Source organism: Strix aluco, chromosome 4 (genome assembly GCF_031877795.1).
Source record: "Strix aluco isolate bStrAlu1 chromosome 4, bStrAlu1.hap1, whole genome shotgun sequence".
Lineage (NCBI taxonomy): Eukaryota > Metazoa > Chordata > Aves > Strigiformes > Strigidae > Strix > Strix aluco.
Genome location: NC_133934.1, coordinates 93391636 through 93413486, shown reverse-complemented (window position 1 = coordinate 93413486; position 21851 = coordinate 93391636). Strand labels below are relative to the sequence as shown.

At 50.5% G+C, this 21851-nt stretch overlaps 1 protein-coding gene across 4 annotated transcripts in view; it reads right to left on the bottom strand.

Moving 5' to 3' along the window:
• Positions 1 to 1773: 1773 nt before the first annotated feature.
• The window catches only part of SLC8A3 (solute carrier family 8 member A3), a 149207-nt gene continuing 129129 nt past the window's right edge, over positions 1774 to 21851 (bottom strand). For all 4 annotated transcript variants that reach the window (XM_074824318.1, XM_074824319.1, XM_074824320.1 and 1 more), the window contains 5 exons: positions 17132 to 17149; positions 7517 to 7641; positions 6880 to 6979; positions 5075 to 5350; positions 1774 to 4742 (listed from right to left, as the gene is read on the bottom strand). In XM_074824318.1, coding sequence (XP_074680419.1) covers positions 4366 to 4742; positions 5075 to 5350; positions 6880 to 6979; positions 7517 to 7641; positions 17132 to 17149 — 896 coding nt within the window. In that variant the 3' untranslated portion in view covers positions 1774 to 4365. The remainder of the gene's footprint in view (positions 4743 to 5074; positions 5351 to 6879; positions 6980 to 7516; positions 7642 to 17131; positions 17150 to 21851) is intronic.

Sequence of the window (21851 nt, the reverse complement as noted above, 5' to 3'; positions counted from 1 at the left end):
GAAGTGGTGGGGTCCCCCCATACCAGGGACAAGTGACTTACAAACTAGTCCAGCAGCCCCAGCCATGGAATCAGAGGAAACATGCACCTCAGAGTATTTTTATGTTTAATCTGTGCTTGTCCGGAAGAGCCCTTATCACCCAACACCACAGTAATTACCAAAAAGGTGACAAAACCCAATCCAAGAGCTGCAATTGCCTCTTGCCTTGTTTAAAACCTTTGCTCAGTGGCTCTAACAAACACTTCATTCTCACCGTACTGCACCGCAGCCGATTCCCGATGCCTGCATGCTCCTCTTACTCAGCCCAGCTCGCTCGGGGATGGCACCCTTCCATCCTGAACCTAAGCCCGGGCACCTGTGGGGACTGGGATGCTTCTGTGCAGGGGTGGCAGTGAGCCAGCCCCAAAGGGTCATAAACCCCCCCAGGCAAGCCCCTCCCCAGCCCCTTCACTGAAGTCAAAGGCAGTGGGTCCTTTCCCAGAGCCAGAGCTTGTGTGCCTGCTCCAGGTCAGGAGCAGGCGTGCTCACCGCGGGTGCTGCTGGCTCATGGGGGGCATGAACAGGGCAAGGGGTGGGAATTGGCCCCACAGGCCTGCGGGGAGATGGGAGCATGCAGGACCCGGTGGGGCAGTGGCCTTTTTGTGGCTTTGCCAAGCTCTGGCCACCCTGAGGGAGCAATGTGCAGCACAGCCATCCCACGTCCACTCTGCCATGGCTACATTTTCCACAGCACAGGTGCCCAACCGGGGGTACTCCCAACCCTCCCGAACACTCTGCATTGCACTGTGAGGTGCCCAAGCCTCGGTCTCCCCCAGCACCCCATAAGTGAGCCCCCTGCTGGCAAATAAAGGTGGAACCCCAGGGTTACAGGCTGCACCAGCTGCCCTTTTTGCTGCAGAAAGGCACGTGGGGGGGCAGTTCTACCTCAAGGCCCACTGTAAAGGGCACTTTTGGGGTCAGGGGCCCAAATACAAGTGCAAAAAAAGCAGCCAGTGGTGATGCTGGGTGAGGAGGTGGCATGATACAGCCAAACCTGGGACATATTCCCAGTCAGCTTGAGGAGAATGGGTGAGTGACTATTCTTTGCAAAACTTTTCTTTACCCAAAGGCTGATTTTTGACCAGCATTCATGTGCGGAGCATCACTGGGATGGCAAAACCTGTGGGGTGCCAAGGGTGCTCCCTGTGGCAGCAGAGTTGGACAGGCAGCCAGAGGTACCGCTGGCCCCGCACCACATGTGGCCCTTAGACTATGCTCCCGTGCCATGACAGGCCCCAGGGACAAAGCAGCTCCTTTGATCACCTTGGCTTTTCTCTCCTGGTGTCAGGATGCTTTACTTATCCTCAACCACAGCAGTGACAGGGCCTCGGTGAGGAGCGGGGATGGAGGGGAGGAGGAGGCAGAAAGGTAAGCATGCGCCCCCGCCCCCAAAGCATGAGGGCTGCTGAGAGAGGCCAGCGGCTGTTATTGCAGGCTGCCACGGGAAGCTGATGGGACAAACAAAGGGGAAGGAGCAGCGACAACAAAAACAGCAGCAAAATCTCCTCTCTGCCAGCCAGCCAGGGGCAAGCGCTGTGGGGTTCTCCCAGCAGTACCAAACCAGAGGGCTGGGGTCGGGGGGGGGGCGCAAACCAGCCAGAGCCAGTGCAACCAAGTCCAGGCACTTGCCCAAAGGAAAAGAGGAGCAAGCTGATAGCTAGACCCAAAATGAAACATAAAAGCTTCAGGGAAAAAAAAAAAAAAAAAAAATATTCCCAAAGGCACCAAACCTGCTTTGTTTTTTAGCTTGCATATTTTTTAATGAAGTAAAAAATAAAAAGAAAAGAAAGAAACACTCCACGGATGTTGTCGGCCTGGCACAGATTGCCCTTGTGCATGGAGGGCACCAGGGTCCCCATGCAGTTGACACTGATGGCAGCCAGTCCTCCCCCGCTGTGCCCCCTCCCTGCAGTCAGCTGAAGAAGGAAGCGGATGAAAAGCACATGGTGGGTACAGCACAAGCAACAGAAGAACAGCATGGCAGCTCCCCACGCCAGCAACACCCAGGGCGGGTGAGCTGGCACAGGTTAAATAAAAGCTCAACAGACTTTATATGTCCAAATTAAAAACAGCGATGAGAACAACCTCCCCGTGAGAGTTGCACTTTAAATCCCCCATACAGCATTTGGGGGCTTTTGTAATTTTTCTTTCAGTGTCACACATGTGAGTGCTGGGGTCCCCGGCTGGTGGGCAGCGGCGGCTGTGGCCGGCAGCGGTGGGAGCTGCTCTCAGTGGCTGTTGGCACAGCCAGAGGCCAGAAGGACGGGCAAGATCAGCAGCAGTCTGGCCTCGGGTTTCTTGTCCGTCTTTTTCAGGCTCTTCCCCAAAGGCATGGTGAAGGGAGGAGAGGAGGCAGGAGGTCGGATGCTTCTTGACATCAAACCCAATGGCTTTCACCCATGGTGGGTTTCCACCGGCAAAGCTCCTGCTGCTCCTCTGAGAAGGATTCTTCTTCTCTGCCTTACATGTATACACATTTATATAGAGATATCTGATAAACATTTTGTATGAAAATAAATACTTCATCTGTGTGTCAAGGACCACTGTCACTCTCATCTAGTCACCTGCTATAATGTTACATCTCTTTTTGTCCATTGCAAACTTGTTCCCATTGCTTTTTTCCTAACCCATGGACACCTCCTCCCTGCCTCTTGGGGCAGCAGGAAGTACTGCAGCAGGCAGAGATGTACTTTTGGCAACCCCTCTCTTACTGACTGCCTCCCAAGGTTTGGCTTATTATAGGGAACTTTATCAAGAAAATGTTTCCCTTTACAGCACCGGTTGATAGAAGAAATGATCTTCATCTTGAAAACACTTCACAAAGAGTAAGTTTTAACATTCTCTTCCAGGGCTCTCAATTAAGAAATATGTTTCTAGATAGCACTGTTTATATAGATATAGGTATAGTTTTTATTTATTTTTATTACCAACCCAACATTTGAATTTGCAGCCATTGATGTAATTCATGACATACTCTCGTGGTGGTTGTTTTTTGTTTTGTTTTGTTTTCCTTAAAAAGAGATGCGCTTCAGATGAAAAGGATGCTTTTATGTCTGTCTGGTGTTCCTAAAAGGTACTCAAGATGACACAGACGTCCTGACGTGGGTGGCAGTTTTTAAGCCTGTACCTTTCAATGGCTTGAAGACCACCAGCAAGATGCGGGTGCTGTGAAAACAGGGGTAGCAAACGAATGAAAGGGCAGCCACGCCACAGCTCGGGGTGGGGCAGCGCTGGGAACATACGGGCACGCTATCTGGGTTTTCCTGAATTAATTTCCACCTCCGAGCAGGAGGACCACACAGCAAACCCACCACCACCACCATCCCAAGGAGCCAGTGCTGCTTTCCCTGGCCCCCTCACTCCCCTCAGGGCAGGCTATTCCTGGGTAGCCATTTATTTCTTTATCGGTTGTAAATTAACATAATTTTCTCTCCCTGCAGTACCACAAGCTCAAAGTTAATTATACAAAGAGAAATGCCATAGTCAAAATATACATGATAAGTATTATATTAGAGGGTTGGGGGGTTTTTTCCTCCTTTTTTTCTTAGCCCAGGCAGGTGATTGAGATGCTACATGCTCCAGCCTTTGTCACTACATGTGTGTGTCTGTGTGTCTGTGTTTGCATTAAAAATATATCAGTCTTGTGATGTTCTTAAAAAAGAAAGAAATGGAAGGTGGCGGGGGAGGGAACGGGTAATAGTGAAAAAGTTCTTTGACTGTGTCACAGTCTTTTGTGGCTTCAGAAAATACACATTTCAATTCCAGCACTGACGGCAGCTTGAAGCTTTAAATTTTTAACATTTTTCTGTTTAAGCAGTAAGAAAGAAAGAAAAAAAAAAATCAAGCAGTGTGCTCCCCCAAACCAAAAAGCAACAAGCAAACAAAAAAAAGAAAAAAACCCCACAAATTCATGATTCTGCAATTCCCAACCAGTAAAAATAAGAAAACATCTCCTTACAGTGGAGGGGTGCTCAGGAGGAAAGGACACAAGCCCCTGCGGGAGAGGTGGCCTTTGGAGATGGCTGAAACTTCATAATCTCATTGAATGGGGTCAGTGGCTGGGTTTATTGTGTTTTGTTTTATTTCAACACTTGCCATTGTTGCTTTCTTTTCTTTTGTATCATTTTTGGGTGGATTTTGTCTGTTTGTTTTTTTCACTCTGGGATGGTTTTGCCCTTCTTGGTGCCCAGCCATCTGACTGTCCGGGCAGCAGCAGCCCCTGATGGACAGCTGTCCCTTCCAGTGAAACCGGGCTTCCAGGACCAGTGTCCAGTGAGGTAACGGAGGAGGGGGTCCCTCCCCCCGGTGGCACCGTTCTTCCACCGCCTAAAACCCCTTGATGTAGCAATAGGCCTCCAGGGTGGCGAAGAGGATGTACAGCAGCCAGAGGCTGACGAAGAGCAACGTCGTGGCCAGTTTGCACCCCCGAGGGCCGCCCAGCTCCCCCCCGAGGTGGGGTCGCCGGCGATAGAGGAGGACGCTGATGCAGATGAAGGCGAAGATGGTGAAGAGGGTGACGGAGAAGGCCAGGGTGCCCGCCGACACCTGGAACTCCTGCCCCTGCGATGCCCAGTAGATTGCCGCCACTGACCATGCCAGCCCGATGCCCAGGAAGACGTTGACTGCGTTGCTGCCTGTGACGTTGCTGATGGAGGCGTCGGCATACACGTCCTGGATGGCTGCAGCTTTACTGGCAAACGTGTCTGGGGTTGGGGGAGGAGGGAAGGAGGGAAGGAGAAATCACTGGGGGTCCAGCAGGAGAAATAGGCAACCCTTCACGTCTGGGGGACAGGGGAGGCTCAGGTGAGGCACCAACCATGTTGGGACACGGACCTCTCCTGGTGCACACCTCCCCTCCCAGGTCCAGGGACCCCATATTGCCACCAAGTGGGGTGCAGACCTTGCCTGGGGACAGGGCTCTGTGGAGCCCCTTCCCAGCCTGAACCCCATCCCATGACAGAGCTGCTCCCCTTGGGGCAGGAGAGCCACCAGAGGACTTTCCTCCCACCCCATTCCCTCCCCGTGGCCACCCCACCTGGTACAGAAGTGCCAAAGGCGACAAAGACGACTGCAGTCACCGAGTCCTTGAGGCCAATGGTGCAGCCAAAGTGGGAGGCGAGATCGCCGATGACGGCTGTCAGCATGCCGATGATGAGGATGGAGACGACGAAGCAGGCCCAGCCGTTGCAGTACTCGGTGGGGGGCACGCAAGCAAACAGCACCTTCCAGAAGACGGTCAGGAAGTGCATCACGTAGTCAAAGCAGGACGGCAGGCGCTCCTCACCAGACTCATCCTCGTCCTCATCACCCGCTGCAAACAACATGGAAGGAGAGATCCAGCGCTCATGATGGGGCAGGTCAAGATTAAGGGGGTGGGCTGCAGCCCATGCTTGGCCCCGCCGCCAGGCCTCCAGAGATGCTGCTCTCCTGGGACAAGGTGGCACGGTGCTGGCCACAACAGTGGGCTTGGGGCACACCAGGTCCCTCAATGATGGGTGAGGCTTGGCAAGAGGGGTGCCACCTGGACACCTGCAGGGCTGAGTAGTGGCAGGGCGGTGTGTTGTACCCACAGAAGGGCAGTCCTGTCCCCATCCACAGGCAGTCACATAGGATGTACTCAACCTGTGGAGATTACCATTGAGGGGCACCATGAAGTTACACAGGCAAGTGATGTTTTGGGGTGAAAAATAGCAGAAAGTGATAGAAATGGGAAACTGGAGACACCTCTTGGTCCTCCTGTCCCAGAGCACAAGCTGGTCACTAGCAGTGCCCCAGCAAGAAATTTCTCATCTGTGTGAGGGTATCAGCAGCAGCCCTCTGGGGGGTCCCCTCAGCCTGGTGGGCCAGGTCAGCCCTGAGGCTAGAAGCACTGCTGGTCTTTGTGCAGACACAGGACAATGGAAATAAACTGGAGGAGGAGAAAGCAGGTAGGGAGCACAGGGGAGATGGCAAGGGAAGGAGAAAGATATAGGAAGAGAAAAGCAGGCCTGGGAAAAAACATTGCTCCAAGAATGGATGTACTGTTTCCATAGAAGCAGTTTCTCTTAATTACTAAAATGAAGAAAACTGAATACCCCACATCTCTTCTTTCATATCAGAAGAAGCCCTTGTGGCCACTGGTAACAGCTCCCACTCAACTGCCTGCCTCCCTGCTGCCTGCACTACAGCTGGGTGGAAACCAGCCCTTTGGGGAAGGTGTCAAAACATCAAGGAAAGGTTCAGAAAGGTGCCCAAGTGCCATTAATGGCATGGACATGCCTAAAATGTCTGCTCCACAGCTGCCTGGCTCTGGAAGTGGTGAGCTCTCTCAGGCTTCCTGGGCAACAGCTGGCAGGTTTCTGGACCTTTCCCTCCACCAGCTGCTGCCTCGTGGGGCAACATCACCTGTCTGCATGTGGTAACACTCCCTACTCCCAGAGACTCTACTGGCCATGGCAGACAGGACATCTTCCAGCAGCAGGAGCTACCTGAACAGGACAGCACTGGGCATACCAGGAGCCAGCAGCCCAGCCAGGATGGGATTTTTGCTGCCTGTATGCTGTTCATTAGACCACTGAAGCAGCAGGACCACCGCCAGTGGACATAAAGCCTTTGAAAACTGGCCTCCCAGATGGCTCTGGACCAAAAGATGGATCTCCTGAGCTCCTGGTTAATGTATCTGCAAAAGCCCAGTATATTTGGAGCAGAAGAGCTCTTTGGACTGGCTTTGGTGATGGACACCATGCATGCAACAGCTGAGCATCTCTGACCAGGCAGACGCTATCTCCTGAGCCCCGACAGCTCTCACACCAGGCAGCATGAACTCCGTGGATGCTGGTGTGGGTCTGATCTCCCCCTCACCTGCACTGACGGTAATGGCCTCCATGAACTGGTCCCTCCAGGAATGTGTCCCTACAACCAAAGCCAGGTTTGTCTTCTTAATCAGCTTGTCCACGGTGCTCTGTTGTGGAAATAAAGATGCACAGCAATTAAACTGGCTGCTAGCAGGCAAGGCTGATCTTGCAGTGCACTGTGGTCTCACAGACCCTTCCCAAACTGTGAAAATGCCACAAGCACTCTCCTACCAGCCAGGTGAGGCCATGACTGGACTTGGGCCCACCTTCTCCCTGGACAGGCTGACCCAAACCTCACCAGAGCCACCTTGTTTGCCACCCCTTAATCCTGATGAAGCTCCTTCTTCCCTCACCCCTGCCTCACCAGAGACAGCTTTGCTCCTGCCCTCTCCTTGCACACTGTCTTCTTCTGCTTCCAGCAAGGCTCCATTTTCTTCCTCCCTCCACCTCTGCCTACCAGCATCTTCTTTCACTGGCATTTCTTGTAGGTTTCCCCCACCCTTTACAGCACTTCATACTCCTTTTCCAGCAGCCCTTTCCCTGCACATGCAGCCACCCCTGCTGTCTCAGGCCTGCTCTCCATGGCTGCTCTTCAGTGCCACATGGCTTTCCCCTCCTGGAGGACCACTAGAACAACTACTGACCTTGAATTCATAGGATTCCTCAATGATGACTTCTAGTTTGGGATGCTCGCCGAGTATTGGTTTGCCCATCTCTGCAATCCTCTTGGCTTCCTCCTCTTCAACCGTCAGCTTCCTCTCAGCCACCTCTGTGAAAGCAAGGTCAACACCAAGCTGTAGACAGCAGCCCTGGAGCTGTGGGGGACCACAGGGGCTTGTCTGCAGAGCCTGAGCACAGGCTTCTGCAGCCCCTTCACAGCTTGGTAAGCTCACGCAGCGATCTGGGGGGCGGTGGTGGGGTGCTGGACCGCAGAAGTAAAGGACCAAGATTTCTGAATATCAGTTATTCACCAAGAACATACATAATACGGTTTTAACTTTAAAAAAAAAAAAAAAACAAAACCAAATGTTTCTTCAGCCTGCACTGGTGCTTTTGAAGGACATATGCCCTCCCATCCTCCCTGCAGCAGCCACATCTTTGGGGAGAGCGAGGGACCCATTCATTCTGTCATTTGGCACAAGCGTCCTTTAAGACAGCCTTAATGCCCTGGTGTGTTTCCTGGTTTGAATGAGCAAGAGACAGGGTCTTTTTATTCCCCTTTGATTAGAAAATCACTGTTGGCACCCTGTGCCACTCAGTTCTTGATTTAAGGCTCAGACAGATACACACAGTTACAACCACATGTGCACATATGAACACATTCCTAGCATTTGGAAAAATGAACATGAAGAAGTAAGTCAGGAACCAAGTGGTTTTTTCTTTCATATTACTGTATGTTTAAAACTAAACCAGGACCCCAAGTCAGCAGCATGCTGAGATGACCCTGTGTTGGGCTCATCTTGCTGATGCCCCAGTGAACCCAACGAGGTGCCTGGGGAGGTTCTGGTTGCCTGGCACTGTCCCTGGCCCTGACCCAGGTTTCCTCTCCCAACCACCCACCCAAATGCAGAGACAAGCCGATGGGCTCTCTGAAAAGCCTTGACATCTCAAGAAAGAAGCTGGGTTTCCCCTGGCTTTCCTGTGCCTGACCAGTCGGGGCGTACGAGCTGCAGTACAGGGCCCAGCTGAGTGTGTGGGAGCAGGAGCTGGAGTTCTGCAGAACCTGGGGGGGGGTATTACAAAGGCAGAGCACCTTGTTCTTGCTAAGCAGAGGGTCAGACGTTACCCAAAGTTTCCTGTAGAGGTTACAAACACCCCAGGTAATGCCTCAGGTGTGATTAATCCCACGTGGGTCCCAGCAGATCTCATACTCTGCACAAAAAATCACACAGAAATTATAAAGTCCCAGGGAAATCTAGTTATAAACTCTGCCTTCTCTTCATCAGCTTGGCTAGATTGATTGTAAAGACTGCAAGACCTGCAGAGTTTATAAAATATATAATAACTCCTGTGGCAGGTGATGTTATTATAACCCATCACAGAAGCAGAAACAGCTGCATCCATCATTTGAAATCAATGACGTACATCAAGACCATCACTGCCTAGCTCGAAGACAGTGTACTCTGGATTTGAGAATCCTCAGTTTACAAAAAATGACAGAGACAGGGGAGCACAGTGCCTGAAGAAGATGGGCAATGCAGGATACCATGGGATGGTGGGGCAACTATAGGCAAAGACCAACTGAACACAGAGGGGAGGAGGCAGCTGAGCTGGAGAAGTGCAGAAACAGGGGTGAACCTGGAGAAAATGTTCTGCCTTATGCTACATTTGGAGGCATGAACTGATGATTATCAAGAACAAGATTTAAGTTACTTCAATTCACTTGAGCAGGGAATTAGATGAAATCTACGTCTTTTTTTCCAAGACAGAGATTGAGAAAGTCCAGTCTCTGCCTCTACCTGGAAGTGTTTGAAGATGACAAGCTGTACCCATTGTTGAAAATGCAGGTGCTCACACATCAGTTGCCGTACCACATACGTGGCTCACTTCTGTCTGAGCTCCCCCATAACCTGAAGCTCGGGGGAGGAGGCACCCTCAGCTCTGTGAGGCCCAGATTGGCAGATGAGCTGAGCACATGCTGACGTGTGCTGACAGTACTGAGCTGAGCAAAAGCACAGCAGCCATCCCAGCAGGGTTGCAAAGCTCGGACTTGGGGACAGTCTGGCTCACTACAACCTTCGCTGGGAAGTAACTACATCTGAAAAGGTGTGGCTGCAGCTGGTGGCACGGTCCCTTGGGCTCTCACCCACTAGCTGCAGTTGCACAGAGAAGAAAGCAAAAGTCTGGAATAAGAGGAGCTGCCCTGAAAACGGGGACTATGAGGCAGAATTTTCTTGGCTTAACAACTCCAGGGGAAATGAGGCAACAAAACCTCAGTCTCCACTTCAACTGATTTGACAAAAGCCTTTGGCATGGTAAGACAACATGGAGCCTCGTGCAAATATTAACTGTCTAGGCAAAGTTGAGCTGCAGGTAGGTCTGTAAGCACAATGCAGTGCAGAAAGCTTTCTCCTCCCCATAGGGAGTGGTGTCCAACACAGAAACCTGGCATCTTGCTCTTGATGGTTTATGTACCTCTGCCAGGCAGGACAGTGCACAACCTGAAACCCTCCTTGAGGAGGAAGATCTCCTGCATCTCTTCTCACTGTGCACCAGGTCCAAGGCTGCTGGGCAGGCTGCATGGCAGTGCCTGTGTCCACAGCCAGAGGCAGGACCTTTGGCTGCTAGCAGGTGGCTTTGTTGTCACTTGTGGATCACCTACTGATTTGATGAGCCTGGAAATCACATGCCAGCCAGCTCTTGGAGTAAATCAAGCTACATGTCCATGTCCAAGAGTGGAGAGATTGCTCTGGCATCCTGGGGTCTGGATGCAGAGTGAGCATGGGACCAGGCACTGCACCAAAGTGAAGGTGCTGGCGCTTACCACAGCATTGAAGGGCTGTGGAAATCATGTTGTTTTTAGAGGGCACCTTGCCAGCGGAAGAAGTGCCACCAGAGACACCTTCAAGCCCTAGTTAGGCCACTCGTGGTGAAGGGACAAGCTGACCAGCAATGGAAACCTGCAGCCTGCTGACAGCATGCCCACCGAGACATGAATAATGGAGGCCTTGCTGTCACCGGGCAGGTCCTCTGCGGTGAATATGGTGAACTGGGGCACAGAGAGAAGAAACACCGTTGTCCAAGAAGGCACATCAAGGATGTCCTATGGGGGCAGATGATTGAATGCCACTGCCAGGCTAAGTCTTTCAATGTCAGCTGCAAGCAAACCCCAGGAAAACAGACATAGGCAGCATGTCCAGATGGGTACCTCACAGAAATGTTATGTCCTGGTTTCAGCTGGGATAGAGTTTATTTTCTTCCTAGTAGCTGGTACAGTGCTGTGTTTTGGGTTTAGTGCAAGAATAACGTTGATAACACACTGATGTTTTAGTTGTGCTAAGTAGTGCTTATCCTACCTTAAGGATTTTTCAGTTTCCCATGCTCTGCCAGCAAGCAGGTGCACAAGAAGCTGGGAAGAAGCATGGCCAGGAGAGCTGACCTGAACTAGCCAAAGGGATATTCCATGCTGTAGAATGTCATGCGCAGTATATAAACTGGGGGAGTTGGCCTGGAGAGGAGGATTGCTGCTTGGGCATTGTTCAGCAGGTGGTGAGCAATTGTGCATCACTTGGGTTATATTTCTCTCTCTTTTTGTTATATTATTTTTCACTACAATTCTTATTATTGTTATATTTTTTATTATTGTTATATTTTATTTTAGTTATTAAACTGTTCTTATCTCAACCTGTGAGTTTTACTCTTTCTGATTCTCTTCCCTATCCCACTGGGAGCAGGGAGGAGGGTGCAAGCAGCTGTGTGGTGCTTAATTGCTGGCTAGGGTTAAACCATGACATGATAACAGAGGAAATTTGCAGATAAGGAAAAAGAGGTAATTCCTTCATGACTCATTAAAAAGCAGCCACAAAGCAGTTGTGAATGTGCAACAGGAAAGCAAAGCACAGACACCTAACAAATGTCAAAGGTGCATCTGAAAACATTTAACCTGCCATTGTATTTTCACTGAGCCTCTATCCTAATGTAGGAGACAAACAGAGATTGAGTCATATAGAATCATACAATCTTTTGGGTCGGAAGGGACCTTAAGGATCATCTAGTCCCAACCCCCCCTGCCATGGGCAGGGAACCTTCCACTAGACCAGGTTGCTCAAAGCCCCGTCCAACCTGGCCTTGAACACTGCCAGGGAGGGGGCAGCCACAGCTTCTCTGGGCAACCTGTGCCAGTGTCTCACCATCCTCACAGTAAAGAATTTCTTCCTTGTATCTAATCTAAATCTGTCCTCTTTCAGTTTAAAACCGTTACCCCTCGTCCTATCCCTACACCTCCTGATCAAGAGTCCCTCCCCATCTTTCCTGTAGCCCCCTTTAAGTACTGGAAGGCTGCTATAAGGTCTCCCCAGGGCCTTCTCTTCTCCGGGCTGAATAACCCTAGACATTGAACAACAATGTGTCAGTATTGTGCTGGATCTTGCTCAATGCACTCATGCAAGTGACCCATAGGTGCCAAATACCAGGCTGCTGACTGTCCTCTGAAATTAAGGCAGTGCCATTTGTGGCAAGGAGGACAAGCTTAGGAGCCCAGTTGACATGTCTTTTGCCCCAGCTGATATTCGCCATACAGTTAAGTGGGAGAGCTAAGCACCTCCAAAGAGCAATACAAAGCACCTACATGAATCCTCCACTTCTCCCCACCTACTGTTTAGGATGCCTTAGCACCCTGTAGCAGGAATCAGTGCCAATCTCTGCAAAATACCAGACCCCAACCTGAAACTGTTCCAGGCCTGCTGAGTCTACCTGTTCTGAGGACTGAGTTGAGCCCCGTGTGTACAGATCGAGCAGCTGTGAGGGAATAAACTCTTGCAGCATCCCAGTGGCAGAGCACACTTCCAATGCTCCTGCCTTTCAGGGAAACGCTTCATCCAGCAGCAGGGTGAACCAACCTGCCTTCGGAACTGCAGGAGCCTGCTGTCTCCACAGCAAGCGTGGGACATGCTCCCATGCAGTCTATGGTAGCCACAGACTACCTCCCTCCTGAGGGATCGGGTGTAGAGCTGGCGTCTTGGAGGGCTCCTCCAGGAAGCAGGGACAGGGCATTGGTGAGGTGTGTCACACATCACCCCAGTGCGGTAGCCTGCAAAGACGACTACCAAAGGCTGTGATAAATAAAACACAAGGGGTGGTGGGGAGGGACAGATTTTTAATTGGGAAGGTCAAGTCTGTCAAGGTGAATGCCCAAGCTGCAGCTCAATTATTAACTAGTCTGATTTCTGTTTGTATCAGCATCAGTACCTACTTTTCAATGCGGATTGCACCCTGGACTCCCTGCTGTCAACCTCAATTAAGTCTGATAAGGTCTGGCTATGCCCAGCAAGAACAGGAGCTTGCCAGGACCTGCAGGGCTGCCTCCATCTCCTCCCTGGGAAGGGGAAGGTGGTGAGAGAGAGGTCCCCTAAACCCTGCCTGCTCTGGCACACAGGTGTGTGCTACCACTGAGTGCCAGCAGCCTATCTGGGCTACAGGAGCAGGCACAAGCTGCTAAGGCTAGGCAAGCTGGGGCTGCTGCACCAAGGTTCTCTGCTCCTCGTGCCAGGGAGCCCAGAGGTTAGTGAGGAGATGCTACAAGCAGGGGAGACAACAGGTCTGGTGAGACCAAAGGCTGGGTGGGAGGAATGAGAAGGAAGTTGGCTTTTGCCCAGCCTGTAGCAATGGCCACAGCTGACATCTGCTAGGCACTGGACCCAGTGCCTGCCTGCAGGAAACAAGGAGAGGTTTTTGGTTACACGACTCCGTGCTCTCACTTATTCTGCCTTATTCAGGGTCAGTTCAGACCCTTAAAGGTAGGACAGACGAGAGGGGCCAGCTGCTTCCAGTTAAGGTCCTGCCACTGTTGTGCTCTGCAGCCCTGGGCATGTCCCTGCTGTGTCATGCTCACTCCTCAGCTCTCTCACCCATGCCTGCAGGGATATCCTGGGAGTTGATCTGCAGCTATCTGCAAAGTGCTTTCAGACCTACACATGATGGGAAGTTTCTTGGGCTCAACATAGTGTAAGTGTATCCCCTCTTTCTCTTATTTCTTTCAGGGGAATGGGGAGCACTGAGCAGTGTTCCCACATCATGCATTGCTCCTGAAGGGTACATGGATGCTTGCTCACTCAACCTTCTTCAGACCAGGGGGACCAAATGGGAACTGGATATTGCCTGTGGCCTCCTGGACACATCATAAATCAACGTTACATAAGGTCCATTTCCACAGGATAGTCTGGCCACTGCACCTTTGGAGCTGAAACAGGCAACAGGAAGGCCCTGTAACACTGTCAGAGAGGTAAATACCCATCCCTAGGCAATGCTGCAAGACTACCAAGCAGTCACAGACCAGTTTGTATTCCCTGTCACTTGGTGAATAAATTGTATTAAAACCAGCAATGTATTCATGAAAGATTGCTATGAAGGCCAGTTCACACCCCTTGAGCTATCTTGTCTCCATCCATTTCTAGAGTGGGCATGTATCTGCATGAAGGTCACCCCTTCTGGGGACTGTGCTGCTAGGAAGAAATTAAAGCAACAATTAAAATGGGATTTTTTTTGTTGCCGCTCAATAAAATATAATCCTGGCTAAACAAAGTAAACAGTGAGCATGAATGAGTTCCTCTCTCCAGAGCGCTGTCAAGCCATCAATCACAACTGGGGAAGACTGCTGGCTAAAAGACACTCCAGCTTTTGAGGTTAGCATATGGATATGTCCTTTACTGAAACACATGCACAAGCACCGGCAGCCTGGGCTGCTTTCTAAAAAGGGAGGAATCTGCTTACTTAGCCCTGAAAGCTATTTTTGAGGCGTGATACATCCCGTACACATGCCCCAGCGTCCTTAACACTAACTGGGAAATGCTGCACATTCATGAGAGGGAGGCTAAGGCACAGGGCTGGGAACTGCGCAATATTCCACTGCTGGCTCTGCCTTGAGATTGTTGTTGACACGACCGTCCCTGACAGGCCAGTCAACTGGCATCTCTGCTCCCCAGCCTTTCCCACTGCAAAGTGGACCCAGGAGCTTTAATGAATAAATAAAGAAACATATTTAGAAATATTTTCTTTGATCTGGGTGAATATATGGAAATGAGGGTAGAGAAGTATACACCATTTAGATAATTCCTCATCCGTTTAAAGATCTGGACCTCCTGAGCCCAAGAATTTTCAAGCAAAGGCTCTGCTCAGGCTTTCAGTGAGTTTTGTAAAGGCTGGGAAGACCACCAGAGCAGCTTGTCCACTGCTGGCAATGGCAAGGACAACTGGAGTAGCTATGCACTTTGGTATCGAATATTTCCCTGTTTAAAGAGTATACAGAGAGATCATTGCCAGTGCCAAAATAAAAGGTTATGCATCAGAGAAGTTAAAAAAAACCACAACAGGTTTGACTCGCAAGTGACTCCACAGCCACCCCATACTACTGTGGTCCTCTGCAGCCCCAACAGCTGGCACTGGACACTTGGCCAAACCAGGCTTTCAAAAGCTTTGCACAGCCTTGCAAGTCTGGCTCAGAGTGCCCAACTGGAGGAAACAAGTGCTGAGCTGAACCTGTGTCAAAGGCTCTCCCCTGTCCAGTTACTTTGCTTTGTGTAAAATTCATAGCCCTGTTTTCCCAGGGAGGGGTCTGCAAGGCGGAGTGGGGCAGAGCCAGGATCTTCCATTTATTCCCAGGTAAGATCTGCTGGGACAAGGGAGGCATTTTCACTTGGGCTCATCCCACGGGGCACCCCAGTGCTACTGCAAAGAGACAGGGCCACCACAGTGAGCGGGGGCAATGTCATTGCTGGCCCCGTGGGGGCTGCCAAAGATGCAGGAGGGCGAACACCCACCCTGTTGCTGCAGAGGGGAGACAGGGTGCCCAGTGGTCCCAGGGATGCAGCCCTGGGGAAAGGGGTGCTGCCCATGAAAAGCTGTGCAAGCTGCTCTGGGAGGGAGGGGACAAGGAGCAGGACCAACAGATTCCACGGAAACATTCAATAATGCAGTTTTTTCACACAGATTCCTGTGCGTCTGTGCAATCTAAATCTAACATGACACGGACTAAACGAGGACGTCACTTCTCTTCCCGCTGATTAGCCGTGATGGCCGCTGAGTGACACTCCGGCATGTGCCTCTGCAGTGAGGGGGGCTCTGCTTGCTGGCCGGCCACTGGCTTGAAGTGTATGCAGGGGCTGAGCACTGCGAGCTCAAACCACAGGCACAGAGGGCACCCTGGGGCAGTCCAGCAAGGAGGGCACCCCAGGGACCCCTCCTCCCCGACAGAGAGGAGGCTTTTCTTCATTAAGCGGAAAGCAACTTTCCATAGCTGGTGAACAAGTTCTCCAATAACGGCTGCCAAAAGCAATCACACTGGATCACAACAGAGGGAGGAAAGTTATGTTATTTTAATAGAAATTGTTTCGTTCCCGGGGTTCTGATCAAATTAGGCAGCTACTGAATTAAAGCAATGAAATTACTGGGAAGGAGGCTGTGCTCAACTTATTTCCAGTCCTCCCGGACCTGAAGAAGTAACAAAGGAAAACGTCCAAACTGCTCTGAGGAGTTTTCCATAAACACCCTAAGCTGATATTTGGGGAGCTGGGGACTTCTGCCTGCCACTAGCAATTTTCTAATTAGCCCAATATCCGATGGGCTCAGGTCATCCCTGTGCAGCAGATCTGGCATCCTCTGAAAGGAGCAGAGCTTGAAACTTGCGCGGCAGATGCTGCTCCTTTGATTTGCAGCACAGCTCAGGCATGATGAACACTTTGGTTTTCAGCTCTGCTTGCAAACCTGTCAGACTTGAGCTCCTCTTTGCACCCTGCATGCCCGTCCTTATCTTTTGACAAATGTTTCTTTAATGCAAATTCAACAGTAATCATATTTGGAATCGAAGGAATAAGAAAAATACAGGAGGCGTACATCGCACTGCAGTGGGATCAAGAGAGACCTAATGGGGATTTCGGGCAAGGAAGGGAGGGCTCAGTATTAATACACATAACATCCTGCCACGGGGAGAGGAGATGAAGAGTGCAGAGTCAGAACTGAGAGTGAGGAGGGAAACGGTGCTGGTGCTTATTGTACCCTGGTAGCGCTGCCCTGGCGCTGAGCGCACCCCCTGGACCCCCCAGGACGGGAGGTGGAGAGCACCCAGGTGCAGGCACTGAGGGGTGATGCATGGCCTGATCTTGCATGGGAAGGGGACACTAGCGCAGCCCTGCACCTTGCCCACCCCGCCAACCCCCCTGCCCTGCACCTTGCCCACCCCGCCAACCCCCCTGCAGAAAAGCTCCATGCTACCCAGAGCATCAGCACAATCCACACCCCAGAGCTGCCCAAAGAGAGGGTCAAGTCACAAACCCAGATCAGCCAGAGCTGCATGATCTGCTTTGCAACCCTGGCTGGGTCATTTCACAAAACCACAGGGAAAAATCTGGAATATAGGAAACGCTCTTAGATTTCAATCAATCACTGGCATGTTCTTAATGCATTGATCTTAACTAGTTCCTGCTAGACACAAACACCATGAGCTTGGGTTGTCTACAACACAGTAAAACACAAACATGGGGGCGGCCTGACCAAAGGGGACAAAAAGAGAGCCAGAGCAGGCAGAGGAAAGGAGAAAAAGCACTTACCTTGGGTGAGCAGCAGGGCTGTAGGGAGAGAAGAACATGAGAAAGACAAGGAGAGAGAAGAAAAGAGGGAAAAAGTTAATATCCAAGGGGGAAAAGCGTTTTGCAGATGACGGCTGTCAGTGAGTAATGGACATGGTGCAAGGCAGCGTGCGAGCTCGCCGGGGCTGCATGCTGGGCGCAGGCTGGGGAGCAGACACCGCAGCAGCGAGATGGAGAGGAGGCTGGTGAGCAACAGCGAGCACTGGGGTGCTGGCTCCCCAAAGTCACCACACCCCACCCCCCCCCCAAGTGAAGGCAGAGGGATGGGATGTAGGCAAGGAGTAGTGAGGAGGGGAAGGGAAAAGTCAGGGGGGAGAGTTAACGCTTGCCATCAGGGCTTGACGTGACCCAAACCGATGTGAAGGCATGGGAGGTGCTCCTGCTTCAGCAAGGTGTGTGCGGCTGTGGTGGGGCCTGGCACAGCCGGGGAGCCCCAGTAAACTCGTGAGTGGCTGAGAGGGTGACCAGGGGCAATGGGCAGCTCAGTGAGAAGAGCGTCATCAAAGGGAGGTGTTGATAAAATGGCTGCTGGCCTCCAGTGTGAAACAGAGCAGGGGGTAATGCAGCTACGTGTCATCCCCCAGGACGCCCTGGCTCTCCTACACCTATCCCACGCCCCACAGGTACTGCTCCCAGAGGGTCAGGGTGCCGAGAGGTGCACAGGCACACATAAAGCATCACCGCTTTGAGTCCTCCTGGCTCTCTTTGCTCCCAATTGCTGGTCTGCCCAACAGTGCTGCATGGGCACATGCTGTGCAATGTCATTGCAGTGGGATGCAACTGCCTCCTGGGAGATGTGACCAGGTGGTCCTGTGAGATTAGAGGTGGGAGGAAGGGAAAAGAAGGGGGTGAAGGTCCTTGCAAGGGACAACGTCACTCTGACTTTCCATACAGGCACAGCCCAGCCCTCTTGCTGCCTTGGGCAGGGACCTCCTGGACCTCCCCTGACTTGATCTCTCCACTCCCCAGAGCTGTCACAAAGAAACATCCGGCTGGATCGCTCTTAGGTGTTACCCTTAGAAAGCCAAAGCCTGCATCCAAGTTTCAAACTAACTACAGGAGAGTCTGTATAGCAAAAAATACCAAACCTTCTTTGAGAAGGGACAAACACCAGCTCTGTGCCTTAGCTTTGACTTCTACCTGACCTTCAAGCAGCAAACCAGTCCCCAAAGACTTGGTTGCATGCGATGACGGTATTGTAATTACTAACACTTTTTATCATGCACTTTTAGTCTCAGAAGCTTAAAACTCTGTACAAAGACTGAGTCAGTATTAACAGCCCCATTTGACAGATGGCGAAGCAAGCAAAGAGAGGCTGAAGGGAACATTCTGCAAACTCAGAAGTGGGCTGGAGTCCAAAAGTACTAATTTACCCAGACTTGCCTGTTCAGGCCTCTGAAAAGTAGGCACTTTTATACAGATGCACCTAATTGTATCTGCGCTGTTTGAAAGTGATTTCCTAAGAGATTTGTCAAAGGTCACACAGCACATCAGTGGCAGAGCCAGGAAAAGTAATCCTGAGTCCCGGCTCCCAGTCACTTCCCTGCTCCATCGGGCAACATCCATCAGCACAGCTTTCCCAACAGCCTGCGAAGAGGCATCAGCCCAGTCAAGATCTTCATCCACCTATCCACCTCTCCAGGTGAAAATACCGTGGGCACTCCAGGAGATCTCCTTTGTCTGTGCAGGCACGTAGAGGCACAGTGAAAGGGGAAGGGGCAATGAAAAGACTCCTTGCTGAGCATCCCTGATGTTTCAGGGTCAATTCCTTTTGAGAGTCAAAAACCTTTGGGCAACCATTCATGAATATGCTCTGCAGCACATACAGTGCCACAGAGCCACGAGAAGCAATGGGCTGTTTGCTCTGCCTGTCCCACCTCCTGTCCTCCATGCAGCTCTGCCTGGAAGTTTCCAACAGGCTTGTCACTGCCCCTTGTAGCATGAATTTTGAATCTCCTCGATTTGAATCTCTCCATCCTGCTGCAGCTCCATGCTACCTTGTGGCCTCCTTCCATGGTCTTCTGGTTCTCCAGACAATGTGGGGAAATTTAATTTGCCTTTTGCAATTACAAGCATTAGTACAATGGGTCGATTCAGTGTTCAAATTTAATATAATGAAATATTACTGGGCCCCTAAGCTACTGTGGTTATTAAAAATAAAAATTGGTTCCTCATGTTTTTTAAAACTGTTATTCTAGTGCTCTGGGATTTGAGTTTATTTTTTCCCCATTTGCTTTTGAGCCTGCAAAAGAACTATTTTTCTCCCTTTCACTTATGATATGATACATGAATATTTGAAGAAGTCTATAAAGCTATGAATGAAACATCAAGAATACAGCATGCAGAAAGCCAAGGGATTATTTTATCTTTATGTTTCTGAGTGAATGCTGTGCATGCAAGCAAGAAAATGATTTCACGGACTAAAGCTTCCTTCCTGCATGCGCATCTGCTAATGTGCCCTTAGCCCTGACCTGTAATGTTTCCTGACAGTCCATCTGGGGATGCTGTACCTGTACCAGCCCTGCTGATGGTCTCCATGCTGTTCCCATCCCACAAGCCTCCCTCCGCTGCCTCAGCCAGGGCTGCATCCCTCTATCCCTCCACGGGGCACCTCTACCCCTCCTGCATTCCTGCTCTGCACGTCATGCTCCCCGTGGGGCCAAGCCAGGCCACCTCATTGCTGTTGGCATCTCAGGTAGTCTCAGAGGCTTGACGTGTATTCTTACAGTGAGCTGCTAAAATTAGCTCCACAGTCAAATCCAAAACAGCAGTCCCAGTATCCCTTACTGAACCCTTGCATGGCGTGAATGCAGACAAACACACGTGCCCGCACACAAGGTAGGTGATGCTGACTCTCTCAGGAGACCCAAAGCTCTGGATCCCAGTTCCTCCTTTACCGGGATTTCTCTGCTCTGCAAGCCTGGTATTTACTAGACAAAACCAAAATTGTGTCTGATTCCCCTGCCAGCTCCAAAACCGGACAGTTTAGACCTGAATTTAGCTGCTAAAAAAAAGCTATTTACTAATAAACTATTTCAGTGTACTTTAGGGTCCAATCTTGTCATGACATGCATGTTGGTGTGGGCTACAGATCAGAAACTCAGTTCTGATTCCCTCCTGCTTTAACTGTACTGAAGACAAAGAAGGTTAAGCCAAGAGGAACCTTGGGATGGGAGCCGGCCAGAAATTGGGCAATCCTGTAGTTTACAGCAACCCCATGTGCTATATTTGTCCCAGCCTTTTTCTAAACAGTGAAATACCTTTTTCTGCTGTTTACCTCGCTGAAAGATTTGACCATGCTGCTTGCTTTATTCTGGACCCATTCTTCATTAACATAAATCTTTTCTAATCAATATCCCTAAAGACTCCAAGAAGCCACTACGTAGATAAAAGGATCCTTGTTAAAGGCCTGGGATTTACAGAATGAGCTGAAATGAGGGAAAAGAGGCTGGATTTTGAGAAGACCCTCGGTCACAGCAGGGCAGTCACAGGCAGCCAAAGGCAAGGAGAACATATTGCCTGCACCCTGCACATGCCCAGAGGAGCTCAGTGACCACACAAACCGTGGGCTCAGTTCCCCAAAGAGGTAAGGATCCCCTGTCTTCCAGACGTAACTGTCCACCGGCTCTGCCTCCAGGTTTGCTCACTCAGGTGAGCAAATCTTGTTCCTAATGGACTGTGAAGAGCTATAAACACGTGGTTTTTATAGGCTAAACAAGGCAGATATTTTGCAGCATTAACCTGAATGCTGTTATTATTGAAGTCAACAGCAAAGCTCTTGCAGACTCCAAACTGACACCTCTCCATCAGGAGAACCAGCAGCGTTCAGCTTAATCACAGAGCTACAAGCAAATTATTACACCTTCAGGGAAGGAGGTAACAGCAATCTAACATTTCTTTGCTATTCCCATCAGTAGCTGATGAAATGAGTTTCTTAGCATCTGCCCACGCTTCAGGAAAGTGCAGCACGCGTGCTCATGTATCGATGCAGCTTATCTTATGCAGGCATGGATCTTTGTATCAAGTCACATCATTTCATCAATATTTTGATATAGATAACTTGCTGGATCAATCCAAGCTAGGAATCCTTCTTCCTTCACAGTTTAATCCTTACTCTGTGACTCCCAGCCACATACTCCCTCTGGGGCATGAAGGTTTCCCGTCAGGGGTGCTGACACTTGATTAAAAGGAGATGTGTTATGAGATTTGTCCACACCAGTTGACTCTGGGCTGGGAGGGCTGGGAAGTCTTCAGACAAAATCTTCCCAAGACAGGCCATGTCAGCAACCTGTTTAATAGTGCTCGCCAGTCATCTGTGCTCTCATTTCCAGTGAAGTCATATCTTGTGGGAGACATGCTTTCTGAAGCAAAATTTTGCATGAATGATGTTAGTTCCTTTTACAAAGCATAACCCTCAAGACTCAGCCTTCACGCACCAGCCCTGAGGTTGAATATTCCACTGCTGTGCCATGAGCTGAATTCTCATGAGCAGACTCCCAATTACCCTCATGAAACACAATTTTCCAAACGCTATTTTCACGATTATCTGCAATCAAGTGAAATCTTCCACAGTAGCTTCACTTGCTCTTCGGGCTCCATCAACACTAAGCTTAACCAAAATTTAAGCAGAAGACCAACTTCATCCAGGGAAAGCAAAGCAAGTTTTTCTTCCGTAGTCCAG